Below are 15450 nucleotides of genomic sequence, written 5' to 3' on the forward strand. Positions count from 1 at the left end.
ATATTTGCTTCTCAAAGGCCATTGCCACACTATTTCTCTTATAAACTGCCTCTATATCAGTAGATCCAACTCTTCAGGCACCACATTGACATATTGCGACAGCTCAGCCTCAGTGACTCTAAAGAATAACACTCCTATTAAACAATATAGCCCCTTTTTCCTGATTTGGTGGAGTCTCAAGTCATCTTGCTTATCAATGTCACTCTACACCTTCCTGATCACTACTCTCTTTCACCCCCTCATTGTGGTGTCCTTGGCCTTCCATAAACCCCAACTCGTGTACATAGCTTCTTGTTTCATTCACACACATATATGTTAAGTAGCTAGTCATATGCAAAGCATGAGTTTCTAATTTCAACTGACGCCCAAAGTTTGAACACAGATCAAACAAATAAAAACACTTCGGCGTAAGATGTTTATTGTAATATAATTTACAAAATATGCATGATCCTTTCCCAAAAGATTCCTCATATGGCGATGGATCTATCTGAAGCAAGACATGGAGGTGGAACTTGAATATCTGCAGTAAACTGCTTTATCTGTAATACAAAGAAAATGTTATTAGAAAGAAACTGACTGTGCAACTAATCTCTAACACTTCAAAAATCACAAAGACATGGTTGGCGTAAACTAATAACAAATACATCAAAATGGTGTTAAAAATAATGATGAAATCGTACTGTCAAGGATATAAACTTCATCTGAAGGGAAGCATGCTTGTGATCACACAAAAAAGCAACCAAACTTGGTTCGCGATTAGGGCAGATTTAATAGGTACCCAATAACTAATCTAAGAAAACTTCAGTTTGCATACAATAGTTTGCTAAAAGAACATTAAGAAAGTTGCTTAAATTATATCACTGTTCATAAATACACATGGTATGAATAATGGGATGAACATTTTCACATACATTTTAGTATACTTCTCATTTTCTGGTGTGTTTTTTTTTTAGTGTTCCAAAGAAGTGCCTGATGAAAGCTTTGCAAATGCATTGGGAAATCCAGCCCTTCCCTGCCAGATGTTTTAACCATACAGATGAAGAATATTCCAAAATGCCCAAAAACATATATTCATGAATCTGCTTTTAGGCAGACTGAAGAGTGTGCACAAGCATACCTCCGTTACCCCACTGTGACACCTTACAAAGATAAAGGTACAAACATATACAAAGTCACTTCTAGCTGTGTTTAACAAGTGCTTGAATGTACTTAATCATTATAGGCAGGCAGACAAGGAATAGAAAAGCCCCTTCCAAAGGAAGGCAACAGATCGCAAGAAATTTTAGGGCTACTTAAAGTCTTCCACTTTCTAAACATGAATACACCATCGATCACTAAGCGATACAGAAAACTCATCAGCTACAATAGCTTGAACTAACATCTCATTCTTGAAACTGACAAGTATGCAAAAACTAGTGAACTATAAAAAGAAATTCATGGTTGGCTAATGTGAGATGTTTCTGGACCAAGTTAACGTACTTTACTGATTTAAATTAAATGTTATAATGTTAATGTTATAAAATGCTTATAAAGCGCTCGAATGCAGAGGCGTCTTGGCGCTGAAGTGTGTAAGTGAGGCAGGGAAGGAAGATAGACTAACAGCTACCCGGCATTTTAAGTTTTTCCTGAACGATGAAAGGTTCGGCTGAAGTCTCAGGGCCACCGGTAGTTTGTTCCACATTTGGGCCGCACAGCAAGAAAATAGACGCCCCCCCCCCCCCCCACCTGGCTAGTCTGTACCTAGAAACATAGATCAGGCCAAGATTGGCCGAGCGCAAGTCTCGCGAGGGTGTGTAGAGCCTGAACCTATTCTGACAGTCCTCTAACACCCCCCCCCCCCCATACCGTGCTTTATGCACCAAGCAGAGTGCTTTAAACTCAATTCTCTGTTGGACGGGGAGCCAGTGTAATGCTCGCCTACCCTGAGTAGTGGGATGGCCGTTTGGAAGCTTTAGAATCACTCGAACTGCAGCATTCTGCAGTGATTGAAGTTTGCTAACCTGATGCTTATCGATGCCCAAAAACATCGCATTGTAATAGTCCAGTCTGGACATAAAAAGGGTGGCCATAACTGTTTTCTGAAGTGCCAGGGGAATGAAAGGGAAGATTTTCCGCAGGGTCTTAAGTAAGAAAAAACTAGCTGATGTTAGGCTCTTCACCTGAGCGGACATATTCAGTCTGTCATCAAAGATGACCTCAAGATTCCTCACTTTCTTTACATGTAAAGGACATTCCCCGGCTTCCAGCGGCCACCACCGATTACTCCAGATCGGTGGCCCGTTCCCAAATTCAATCACTTCTGTTTTCTCAGTATTCATTTTCAGAAGACTCCGACATCCATTCCATGACGTCCTTCAGACAGGCATGGAATCCTTCCGCTGTTAGCTCCGGTTTATCTAAGACTGATACCACAAGCTGCAAGTCGTCCGCATACAACACGAGGGTAAAGCCATACTTCCTTACAAGCCTAGCCGGCGACTTCATGTAAGCATTGAACAGTGTTGGAGACTAGGCTGAGCCCTGCGGAACCCCGCAGGGCAAATTAAAACTGTCAGATAGTAGACCCTCCCAGTTCAGGCTGGGTTTCCTATTGTATAAGAACGAGGAAAGGAGGGCAAGAGCCAACCCATTGATTCCAAACTGCTCTAGTCGCCGCACCAACACCGTGTGATTCTCGGTGTCGAATGCGGCTGACAGATCAAGTAGAACAAGAATTGCCCAAACACCGCCCCCCCCCCCCCCTCCCCAACACAACTACTGTCCGAATCCCCTCTGCTGCAGCAATCAGGGCAGATTCAGTGGAGTGTCAAGGGCGAAAGCCGTGCTGGGATGGGTCCAATAACCTATTACTGTCCAAATATTCAGTTAAAGTTTTGTTCATCGATTTTTCCAGGATCTTGGCTACCAATGGCAGACATGAGATTGGCCGGTAGTTTCTACATTCAGTAGGCTCCAAGGTGGGCTTCTTCAAAATTGGCCTAATACTAGCTGTCTTCCAAGCTACAGGGTAGATGCCGGATATCGGAACTTGATTGATCAAAGAGGTAAGGGTCTCGCTGATCCTCTCCGCCGCCATGTGCATAATGGCCGGTGGGCACGGGTCGCAGAACGAGCCAGATTTAATGGATTTTAAAATATTTATTACCATCTCTTCCGATAGGGGGTTAAAACATAACACATTACATGGCGCTATTTCCTCCCTCAGAGGCGATTGATATGTACTTGACAGAGTTTGATGAGTTAGCCAAATCATCATATATTGTTTGCACCTAATTGTGGGAAAAAACCGCCAGCTGATTGCAGAACGCCTGATCAGGCTTAAACCCCCTACCCTGCTGAGGTTTAGTCAAAGAAGACACAGATTTAAACAACTCCTTTGCAGAATTTCCAACTTCCTGGATTTTCGAGGTGAAATGCACTATTTTAGCAGCCAGAATGGCATCCTTAAATCTATTCAAGGCCTGGTAATAAGCATCTTTACTGATCTTACTGTACTCTACTCTCCAAAGACGCTTGAACCTTCTGCATTCAACTTTTAGTTCTTTAAGTTCAGGGCCATACCACGGCCTCCCAGAAGGGCGCCTGTTTGCTATGGCCGTCTGCTATGGGGCAACACAGTTTACCGCTCCTCGAATCCATTCATTGAACTGAGTAGCAGCCACTTCATTGTCTTCATCTACAATTGGAGGGGAATGGTCAAGAGCAGCCTCTAAGCCACTACTTGTTACCTTACTCCAGCGACGAAACGTCACCTTAGTAGCTTTATGAGAGGAACACCTCTCCGGTTCCCTGGCCCTAACCTAAAAAAAGTTGGGACATGGTAACCATATTCAACTATTGCACAGGCAACATCAGGTGTTATATTAAGCTATTTTAACATGATCTGTACTACCCACTTCCGGAACAGACTTGAACCAGTGCCTGTGCCTCAAATCAGCTTACATGCTGAAGATCACGGTCGACCGCCCACCTGCCTGTCACCCGCCTATGAAACGCTGCAGTTCTAGGATTTCTGGTGCTCTGGTACTTGATGGCATTACTGCTGCGTAACTACCGCACAGGCACTTTCCTCACAGAATCATCGTTATTTCGGTTTTCTGCTATCCATTGCCCTTGATTGACTTCACTTTCCATTACCGAACTTAGACCAGCCGGTTAGAATCTTTCACCGGTGAGGCGATTTCATAGAATAGCTTTACGTGTTGCGTTAGAGGCATACCGACCCCGCAACCTATTGCAGAGACATTTTCCTTGCATGATCTCCGTTACACCGGCTTATCTGCCTCTAAACCCTTGATTTATTGGACTTTCCATTACCGAACTTAGACAAGCCAGTTTGGAATTATCAGCAGCGAGGCGGTTTGATTTGAAAGTTCAACGTGTTGCAATACAGCCCTGAAGTAGTCACAGGATACTTCCCACTGTGACGAAACACGTGTTGGCTGGTTGTGCTGGTCAATGATAAAGAACTAAAACTAATTGAAGACTTTCCTCAAACCTTGGATGGACTTTTTAATGAAAATATTTGCGAAATCAGAGACTCTATTAAGCTCATCTACCCAATAACGTGTGCCCGGGGTTCTGCTTTTCTCTAAAAGTGCGGGTTTTTCTATCACACACACACAGGGGTTATAGGGTACTTCCTCTATCCTGGTTGCACCGTGTAACACACATATTGAACACACACAATGCAAACATAGCAAGGCACCACAATTCCTTGCATATCACAAACCCTCAGACATGATCTGTACCACAACTTGGTAGTTTCATCCAATTAAAAGTGACAGGAATTGGGTTAATTTCTGAGAAGTTCTGTATTGGAATGGCTGGAGAAGTACAAAGAGAATTTGTCTGCTACTTAGTCTACTAATGCAATGCAGTGATGCTCTAGTGTGTCTGAAGTTCTCAAGCATTATAAATTTGGCACGTTAACAAGCTGTGTAAAAAGAGAAATAGAAGCATCTCTAACAATGCTGACATTGTTTTCAAGAAAGGACACTAAACTAGGGAAATTCTCATAATGAACAATCTACACCACAAATGCTTATTTGTAAAGTGTTGAAGCATTCATCATTTTTTGACTTGTTTGCATACATTTTCCAGGTTTTTGTGGGTTTCTTTAACTTCTTTTTGTAGCGCTTTGCTTTTGTACTGGGTGTCTGTGCTATGAAGTCATCACTATTAGGGTGAAGTCTCACAATGTGTTGGCTGCTGTGTTAGAATATTTTGGCCCAAAACGTGCTGCAAAGACTATTAAGATGCATGGCATTACATCGGTCATGTACAGAAAAATTAACCATGTTTGTAAACGTTAAAATTAAACTAACATTTATATTGAGCACTGGCACTGCAATTTATTTTTGACTAAACAGTACTAAAACCAAAGGTGTGAAATTTCACATGTCCTAGGGACAGGATTCTTCCGAAAATCTACTTAACCGTTTTGATGCCATGCAGTAACAAATCCTGGCAGAAACTTTATTATGTCAGCGCTCTGATAACAGCATATCTTATTATGTAAGGATCCACATTAGAGTTTGAAATCTAAGCTAGGCGGAGGTTTGGCCTCCTTTCCGCTCATTTACATACAGGGGATGGAAGTAGACAGGAAGCAGTAGTTCAACTTTGTCTTTCTGCCGTATCTCCATCCCTCCCCATTACCCTTACCCCCTTCCCCTCTACACTTCATTTACCTCGTTTTCTATGCTCTTGTAATTGTTTGTCTAGCAACTGAAATAAATTGGAACTGATGTAATCTTGTAATTTTGTGGAACCTCATGTAAAGCGCTCTGATACCTCCGGGTCTTGCCAGCGCTATATAAAACTCTTAAATAATAAATAATAATAATTGGTTGAAATAACCTGCGAGTACGCGCACACCCTCAAACGAAGATGTTTAAGGGTATTCACCAACTCCTATCCAATCTCTTTCCACACTGGAATGGTTAAAAATCATGACAAGGCTAAGAATAAAAACTTTTCCAGGGTGGGGCTAAAAAGGAATGGCATGTAAAGTGAATTTGCAATCACTCAGCAGATTTTCGCATGTGCACATAAATGCATTTAGTTTGTTAGGAGTTTGGGTTTCACATCTGCTTCTGGAAAATCTTTTGAATGCCTAAAAGTTGCGAATCTGCCCCAAAGCAAAGAGAGGCACCTTTTGTTTTCTTTGGGTTTTTTAAAGAATAAGGCTCCTAATTTATTTTTATGTTGCCCATAATGTTGCTTTTAATGGTTTTACATTGATTCTCCATTATTCATGTTATATTTTTTTATATAGGCATGCATCAAACAAGTTTTACCAAATGATGCCACATACAAATTGAAGTTAAAGTTTCACAATAGATTAGCAAAAGTTTTTTCCATGCAACTCAAACAAACTAGAATGGGCTCCAGTTGGGTAAAGGCAAAGATCCAATTTGGAGGAAGCTTCTTTGATGGGAGTGTAGGGGCTCCTGAGGGATTGCCAGTCACTTCATCAAGTAATCACAACTCTTAATTAAATGTTGGTTAAGTTTGCCTGGCAAACATTGCAGGTCTCTCATCCTGCGGCCAAAGGGCCCTGAATGAGATAAAGTAATATAGGATTAAAATTCTTCAAAAAGGCCTTTGCCCCTAAAGAATGAACAGTATTCAATGACATTAATAGAAATTATGAGACGTTTTAGAGAGGGGCAGCTATGCTTATGGTAGTCTTCTCTTAGTAAAAGGAGCTGCATGGCATAATAAATCAGAGGCACGTGCCATCAACTTAATCACTGCAAACACGATAAAAGTGACAGCTATGGGCAGAAAGTAAAACACTGGACTTTACATGCAGCAACAGTCAGTAACTTGGAAGTATTTACATCAATGTATCATTTCACTTTACTTGATGACTGGACCTCTATCATACCTCTGTTTCTAATATTTGTGTTAGAAATAAAAGACAAAAAGTCAAGAAGCAGGCAATGCATGCAATTAAAGCAAAGCAGTGATATTGAAAAGTAAGAAATTTGCGACCAATCAACAGAGGCATGCGCAACAGTAACAACTGAATACAATCAGCCAAAAGCAACGCCACAAACTATTACCAACCACAGAAAATTATAAAGGTGCAAAAGCAAGCACCAAGCAGGTTAAATATGTGTACAGCAATCACAGCAAAATGTGGCAAATAAAACACATCTCATAGACCATCACACATAGCAATGGGTTCAAATATGTGTGATACTCATGCTCATAAAAACAATACATTCTAATTAAAAGAAATATCTTCTACTTTTATGAAAAAATAAGTAGCATAGACAACAAAACACCAAAAGTGCGGGAACATAGGAATGGGTTAAAAGATAAGTAGCAAAGACAAACAAACACCACAAGTGGGGGGAACATTTGAATGAGTGCACTGCACGGAGTTCTGTGCCATTTGGGTATAACATCTTTACTTACAAAAAAGTGCAGCGTTCCCATCTTTTCCAATGACAAGGAGGTGAAACGTCTGCGTTTCAGAAGCAGTGCTCGTTTCAGAAGCAGTGCTCGGAAGACATGGGGGAATGGGTGGCCCAGTGGCTAAACTGATGACTTAGCGCTCAGTGACCTGGCTTTTAATCACAGGATCAGCCTTGGCATCGTTTGAGTCTTGGCAAGTCATATTGTCTCCATGTGCCTTGATTGATAACATTCTCTTTTCATATGGTCAGCCTGTATTTTTTTATTTTTATGAGACAGCGTTTACTGGCTTTGTTGACCCTGAGCACTGCTAATACATAACTAGAGCAAGTGCTACGAAACCTCTAAATACAGTAGTTGATTGGCTTAAATCTGTTGGAGTACTTACTTGATAAGCAGAGACACAGTAAATTGGTGTATAATAGTTAAATGTCACACTTGGGCTGCAGTGTGCATTTAAAACACCCATAAGTGACCGAAACAGGACTTCAGGTATGCCATTGCAGCCTTGACGTGCTGCGAGAAAAGCTGCAGCTGCCCTCACATCAAATTAAGTATTTTGGCATGGGCCTTGAAGCCTGCTTGGTCCGAGAACATAACCAAATAATCACATTAGGATGTCTCTGACATGACAGATTACAAAACTTTGTCACTGCATAGGACAAAACACCTTTTTCCGATGGAAGTGTACTTCTGAATAAAACGATCATAAGTTTGCTTAGGAACCAGCTACAGATTTATCTACACCGTGGGGGGTTCTACTAAAGTTTACATTTCTCTGCCAGAAAAGCCAATGCAGTAGTTAAACCAGTTCTTGCTGCTCTACTTTCTCCAGGAACAGTGTTTAGGTTTGATGAAGTGTGAAAAATCCTTTTTTGTAAAAAATGTGGGTGCATACCTTCCTAGTCGGGAAGCAGGGAAAAGTTATTTACAGGTCTTCCTCTGCCCCTCATCTTGGAATGTGGAAAAAGAGTAGTCAGGAAAAGGAGAAGGAAAAAGTTAGATAAACACCATCATAGTATGAGGGAGGTTCTTGCAGGGTAGTATGTTCTCCGCTATTATCTGCCTACACTGGCCTCAAAACCAGTTACAGTTGGTGTTCACTGGATACGCCTTCATAGACATCCTATGTTTTAGACGTTTAAGCACACACATTGGCTCCGGGGTTTGCAGTTTTTAAAGACCAGCAGAGCAGTTTTTTTCTTTTAGTAAAAAAGGAACAGGAATTACTTAAACTTTAAGATGTTTTGGGCACAGGGATTTACTTCCGTCTGGATACGAAGTGGTCACCCATGATCCCTATATTAAAAAAAAAAATCTGCCCACTAACACTTCCTCGAGACACAATCAGACTGGAAAAGAACAGAAAACACTTTGCTGTGTCTTCCTGTAAGAAGCCGAAGTATGGTCCTGCTCTCCCATTTACCTCAGCTCTGGAGCTCTCAAGGGTCACCTCATTTGCCCCCCTGTAGACTTGGAGCGACCTAGAAGGCAGGGCAAGGACATATTGCAAAAAAAACAGATTGATGGGCACTGGAAATTGTGCTTGAGCCCTGGCTGGAAGGATTGGTTGAGCCTGCCTCCCATTGCTAAACTGGGGCCGGCCTCCAAGAATCCTACCCCAGTTGTCTGAGCTCTAGAAATGACCAAGAGAGCATTATCCAGCATCTAAAGACAGTGGTGCTTTTGGTGGTGGCTGGACGTTACGGCAGAGAGGCCTGCCTCACCCTTGAAGCTGTGTCTTGATACCCTCAGAAGACTGCCAGGAATATTGGGAGTATTCAAGCGATCAGCCTGAAAGGTAAATGCCTCACCCTACCATCCATGCATCTGGGTGTGGTGTGCCAGCAACTTTCTCTAGGTTTCGCTTTTAGTTCAGGAGTTGACTCCGGTGACTGCTTTTGGTAATGCACACAGACTATTAAAACCTCATTGTTCCAATCGATTTTTTGGGCAATTTTTTAACGAAAATTCGTATCTCTTTATCCAATATGACATTTAGATTTTTGTTTAGTCATGCCATTTACCTTCAATTTACTATTGAAGGCTATCTTGCTGCTGCTCAAATAAATAACACCCATTTCTCAAGGAAAATGCTAGCTGTTTTCTGCCACTGCTATTTAAGCTCAGGTTTTCTAATGGAACCAGGTTAACTTAAAAGACACTTGTTTACTAACTTTGTGGGGTTCCACAAAGTAATCCAGAATCTCAGTTGTGCTGAAATGTATGGTCGTTGTCCTCATCCATTTCTTATTAATAACCTTCACAACCTCTCCGTGTAACCATTCTGCTTCTAATTACTGAATGTGCAACTATGTACAGTGTGTTAGGGAGAAATGTATTATTCATGCACTTTAAAAATGCACATTTTAAGCACTAGTTTCAGAATGTCTACATATTCTAATCAGTAGTATGTTATTTAAAGGGCTTTCACAATAACATGAAGACATTTCATGTACATCATAATACTTACAGAGCTGCCGCGCCAGAAATGATCTCAATCAGCTCCTTGGTGATAACAGCTTGACGGGTACGGTTGTAAGTTAAAGTCAGCTTGTCAATTATGTCAGCTAGAATACATAATGTGTGAAACAATGCTAAGTGCCTCCTCGAACATCAATCACTGCAACACCATATGAAAAAAAAGTGTAGAGAGACTTGCAGTGGCCTTGCTACCATGAGTCCAGCCATTTGAATATAAATCAACACAACGAGCAATTTTGAAGAACGTTATTCAAGATACGTTTCCATGGCCTGTGTGAAAGTAAATGTAACCAACTAGAACATAAGCAATGGAAAAGCAAAGCAGGATGGGTTTAATGTGCCAACACATGGAAACAGTATTAGTAAATTAAAGCCAGTCAAATCTAAGAAATAAAATGTGATCTGTATTGAAGGCTCCCCTCGGCCTTCATTACAGTCCACATTTTGCTTCTATCGGAAATCAACTTCAAGGAGCAAGGGAGCCATCATTGAAGAATTTCTATCACTTCTATAATGTAGAAAGAAATAAAGGATTATAATGGAGTTTGTTGACACAGACTAGGAGGAACAAGGATGATGGGGACGAGCAGTATTATGCAGGTGGAAGAGCGAGGGGAAAGATGAATGAACAGCAACATACAGAGTGAGAGTAAACTGAGCAGACAAGGGGGTAGAAGTAATAAGAAACCAAGATCACCAGGTGAGTCCTCCCGGAGTATGAATCCCAAAAAATATTAACCCTAGATTTTAGGGGATTCCAGACTCCCGGTCTGGAAAGGAGACTATGTCCTTTATAGGCAAACATACGTCAAAAGATCCAACCGCGCAGTATCAACTAGATGGAACCGCTCCCAGCTGCTTGATACAAAGCAATATGAAAACGTCACCTATCTGATTAGAAAATAAACATCTACAGATTGAGAGTTTCTTATACAATTCAATCTACCAGTGTAGCCTATCAAAGAAACTGAAAGACACACACACGTTCTGGATAACCAATGTATCCTAATATTTTAGTAATATGAATAAACCAGCTAAATACACATTTTGTTTCCAGGACAAAAACAGGATATATTTTGCCCCAACCAGACCCCCCCAGGTCCCCCCACCCAGGCCATCTCCCTGCGGAATCCTCCCCCCCCAGGTCCCCCCACCCAGGCCATCTCCCTGCGGAATCCTTGTTTTTGGTGTATCTTTGTCACGTTCATTGTTACCACTTCAGCGAGGACAGAGTACCTCCCTGAATTGTTGGGTCTACTTTGCATGTACTTATACTCACAGGCATTCTTGGTGGCATTGTCCATAGCAGTCATTCTCGCACTCTGCTCACTGGTAGTGGACTCCTTCAGTGCGTAGAAGATGATGTTGGCCAATGTGAACTCTTGGTAGTTTCGGAGCACATCGGCATCAATGTCATCATAGATACTAATGCTTTCTACAAAACAGGCAGGCAGAATTAGTAACCATCTACATATATTGTGAAGACAGATTTAGGATCTCGTTGTGATAAAGCTGGCTCCTCCAATTTAAAATTAAGTAATTTCCTCCTCAGATGGACTTCAGTACCATGACCACACCCTGAAATCCAAAGACCTAACTAAACATTATACCTATCAAAATCGATTGTCCCTTAAGAGGCACATAAGTCTGAAATTTGGATTTAATTTCCTGCATGAACAGGTCACTAAAGCACAAGTAACTTTTTAAATTTCACGACTGGGCATGCAGCAAAGTACCACCTAGTCTCAGGCATAATAATGCTTAGAAACAGATGTACTAGATAAGATACAGGTTTCACCATAGACTAAATTCAGAATAATTAAATAAGATTTGTACTCTCCTAGTTTCTGCACTTTAACCTTTTTAGATTGGGATGCCATGCAGAGTCCAGTTAGAATTCATCACAAAGCATGCTCTCTAATCGCCAATTAGTGATTGGCTAGGCACATGTGCTTTTTTGAAATGTATTTGCACCTTAAATTCCCTAGAAAAACTGGGGTCACACCCTACAAGAAAAATACTACAAAAACCTCTTGTTGCATGGATGGCTATGGGCATTACAGAATATAGTAAAGACTACTGCTGTTCTAGTCTTTGTACTGAACACTGCACAAAATACTTACCAGAACCTGAAACTGTTTCAAGGGAGAAGATTGGTTTTTCCTCTATCTTGTAGGAGATGACAGACCTAAATTAAAAGGAAAGGTGTCTTTGCGGGCAAAGTAAACAAGCTACTCAGGGTGATACAAGAGAATATAACCAAGTACTGTAGTGCTAGATTCACACGAGTAAACCACTACCAGAATAAGAAAGCAGTAAGGGTACAAACACATATCTGGATTGTCTCTTTCCCCTTTATTTCCTCACAGAAGCATAATTAAATGAGAAAATATTTATGAAACAATAAACACCACCTACATGCACTTAATTGGTGTATACTACGTTCAATAAAAACAGAAGAGTAAATGGAAGGAAAAAAATAAATAATTACAGCAACTCTTAGCAGCCCATGAATCTACAAAGCAGGTGGCAAGCAAAGCATAGTCATGCACACCAAAAGACTCAAAAGAGGGACAATCAGGGGGCAAACATTTTGATAAATCATTGTACACCAAATACTTTAAATGCAATATCCTCGCTTTGTCTTTCTTGGTTAATGTCCATCTCATGTTGTAAGCGTTCACTTGCCTCTAAAGCAGTAGCTCCTTCCTCACTTGCAAAGGGAATTCAAGTAGATTAAGTAAATTAGTTCAGATACCAAATGTTTGAGGACAATACCGCACTAAATGCAAATAATGGTCTGCAGCTCTGATGGTGAATGTACATGCAGGCCCTCCAACTGATCTATTAGAGCATTTTCAGAAGTATTTCTTTTTTTATTAAATTTCAAACTTACATTTGAGAGAACACAGATGGACTTACTTCAAATCTGGGCCTTGCCTTCATTACTTATTTTTCATAATTTCATAACCTAGTCATGCTAATCTTACATTGTCTGCTACTTAAAATGTCCATGTTTCATAACTATTGTTCTTGGAGTAATTTGTGTAGAAATGGAATTCTAAGCTGCTGATATTTTCCAGCGTTGGAGTTTTATTGTGACAGACGTTGGTCAGCCTTCCTGTTCAAAGCAAATTCCGATACATTTTAGAATGTGAAAAGATACAACCAGAATATGGCACTGAACTTCAAACTCTTGTGATAACCTTTTGGGTGCAAAACCGATTACACACATGCATGTCGCAAGATAGATTTACCTGAAGCGGTTATAGATGACAGATCCTAGATCAAACTCATATCCGCAATTTAGGAGTTCTGTGGCAATAATAGATGCATCACCGAAAGTGGGTGGCTTTCTGCCAACTTCTTTAAACGTCAGCAAAATGTGATCCCTGTGAGTTCTGCAGAAAATCGAGATAATGAAATACATGGTGGACAGGGACCATAATTTAATTTAAGAAATAAATAACGAGACGATGTGCCCTATGAAAAAACCTCAATAACTTAGTCTTGTCAGAACAAGCAGGCTTAGGTAGACAAAATGTCCCTTAACACGGAGCAGTAATCCAACTGATTCTCATGAGCATTTGTTTTGTTTTGTAGGTGCTCAAGCCTCAGCAGACAATGTTTTTGCATGAAGTATAATCACCTACTGTAACTAGTTAGTTAAGAGTGGGCATTGCATCAACATAAAAAAGCATAGCCATCAAAAGCCCAAGGAAAACTAGATTTCTAAATTGATTGGTATATGATGGACATGTTCCCTTAAATAGGCACTACAAGCAACTGAACTCATACTAAGGTCTTGCAAGTAATATCAGTCTTGCAAATGCAGTATAGTGCAAGCACAAGTCAAGAACAGAATAATTTGCTGCCATAATACACAGGGATATGCCCTGCTTCGACCGTAAATAAAAGGTGGAGTGTGGGACAAACTATATAGTGAGTGAGGTCTACAAGCGTGATTAGTGTGTAGACCCAATGGTACTGGTGGAGTTTTTAGATCATGGATACAATTTGCTATGGTATGTGAAAAAAAATATAGATCTAATAAACACTGTTGATGCATTTCCAGCACAATTGCCAGATTGCCATTTCCTCTGACGTCCACAGTCATTCTACAAGGCATGCATGTACGAGTAGCAAACACTGTCTCAGCTCACATCCAATCAGATGTCCTTAAGTTTGGAGAACTATTTGAGAACCAGCCATCCTAATCCTTTCACCCGGTACACTTACTCTGCACTCAACAAGAGCTTTACAGTTAGAAATTTTAAAAAATCTAAGTTGGAGAGCAGGAGAAAAGATATGTAATATATAAAGTCACCACAACTTTATAGTGAAGCCTGCTAACTTCTACTTCTTAATATAGATACACAAAAAACGTAAAGAAAAATACCTCTGAAGAATACCCCTCAGCTTGTCTCCGACTCCCACAATCACGGCTTCCTTCCCAGTACTGGACAGGGCTGAAATCTCATTTTTTATGGTTTTTGCGACAGAGGAGTGAATAGCACCACAGAGGCCACGATCGGAGGAAACACCAATGAGAAGATGCTTTTTCTTGTCTTCGGGGGCCTTTATCTCCGCTTTCTCATACAAAGCTGGAATGGCAGAATGAGAAGATGCCAATATTTAGACAAGTATTGTTGAAATCATTACTAAAAGACTTAACTAACATTAATTTTGGAAGCTTGCAATGAAGAACCAACATGCCTATGGTAGTGACATTTTCACTAACGGCGTTATCATTCTTTTAAGCTATCTGGCCATTCTCTTTGAATTAGTCACATGACAAATTACTTGGCTTAGATTACATTAGACAAATCGTAATCTCTGGAGGCACCGAGAAAAGCAAAGCAGACTATACAAAGTGGACATTTTTAAAGCAAGCAAACCATGACAAAGTCAATAGTTTGGGGTTTTATTTAGTAAAAATGTGTACTGTCTTCTCTGGCACGATGAACAGTTACTTCACAGCATGAGTGCTAGATTGTCACACACAGACAGTACCTAGATAGCAGTCCAAAATTCCGTTCAGGCACAGCAAAAGAAACAGCAATGAAAGCGAATATCTTTGCGGGGCGGTGGGTTAGTGGGGACGCGAAGGACACCATGATTAACCCCTTCCATGCTCATGACAAGCTGAGCTCGTCATGAGTTGCGCCGCTCGCATGCTCATGACGAGCCCAGCTCGTCATGTAACGCGGTATTTCGAAAAAAGCCGCACAGCGCAAAAATTACCGCCGCACGCATGCGGTTAAATAGAATCGTTAAAAAGAACAAGACTATTGACCTAACAAGCTGGAGGTGGTAAAAAAAATGAATGTAAAACAAGCAATGGCAACGCCAATAGGTCTGAGGTTAATGAGCCAATACTTGTGTTTGTGCATCACTAACAGAAAAGAAGTTTGGACCTTATTAGAAAATTTACAACAACATTCTAATAGACTTTTTTTTTTTTTTAGACCCAACTGACTAGTACAATTTTTAAAATTCTAATATAATAGGACTGAAGGTCTTAACGCAAGGCCC

At 40.7% G+C, this 15450-nt stretch overlaps 1 protein-coding gene across 2 annotated transcripts in view; it reads right to left on the bottom strand.

Moving 5' to 3' along the window:
* Nucleotides 1-401: 401 nt before the first annotated feature.
* The window catches only part of ATP5F1C (ATP synthase F1 subunit gamma), a 38800-nt gene continuing 23751 nt past the window's right edge, over nt 402-15450 (bottom strand). Inside the window, exons 4-9 of one of the 2 annotated variants that reach the window (XM_078677056.1) lie at nt 14315-14519; nt 13173-13316; nt 12039-12103; nt 11195-11350; nt 9905-10001; nt 402-539 (exon numbers count right to left, since the gene is read on the bottom strand). In XM_078677056.1, coding sequence (XP_078533182.1) covers nt 536-539; nt 9905-10001; nt 11195-11350; nt 12039-12103; nt 13173-13316; nt 14315-14519 — 671 coding nt within the window. In that variant the 3' untranslated portion in view covers nt 402-535. Of the gene's footprint in view, nt 540-9900; nt 10002-11194; nt 11351-12038; nt 12104-13172; nt 13317-14314; nt 14520-15450 lie in introns of those variants that run through there. The other variant, XM_078677046.1, reaches the window with a different exon arrangement.

The sequence above is a fragment of the Lissotriton helveticus genome, chromosome 1_1 (assembly GCF_964261635.1).
Source record: "Lissotriton helveticus chromosome 1_1, aLisHel1.1, whole genome shotgun sequence".
Taxonomy (NCBI): domain Eukaryota; kingdom Metazoa; phylum Chordata; class Amphibia; order Caudata; family Salamandridae; genus Lissotriton; species Lissotriton helveticus.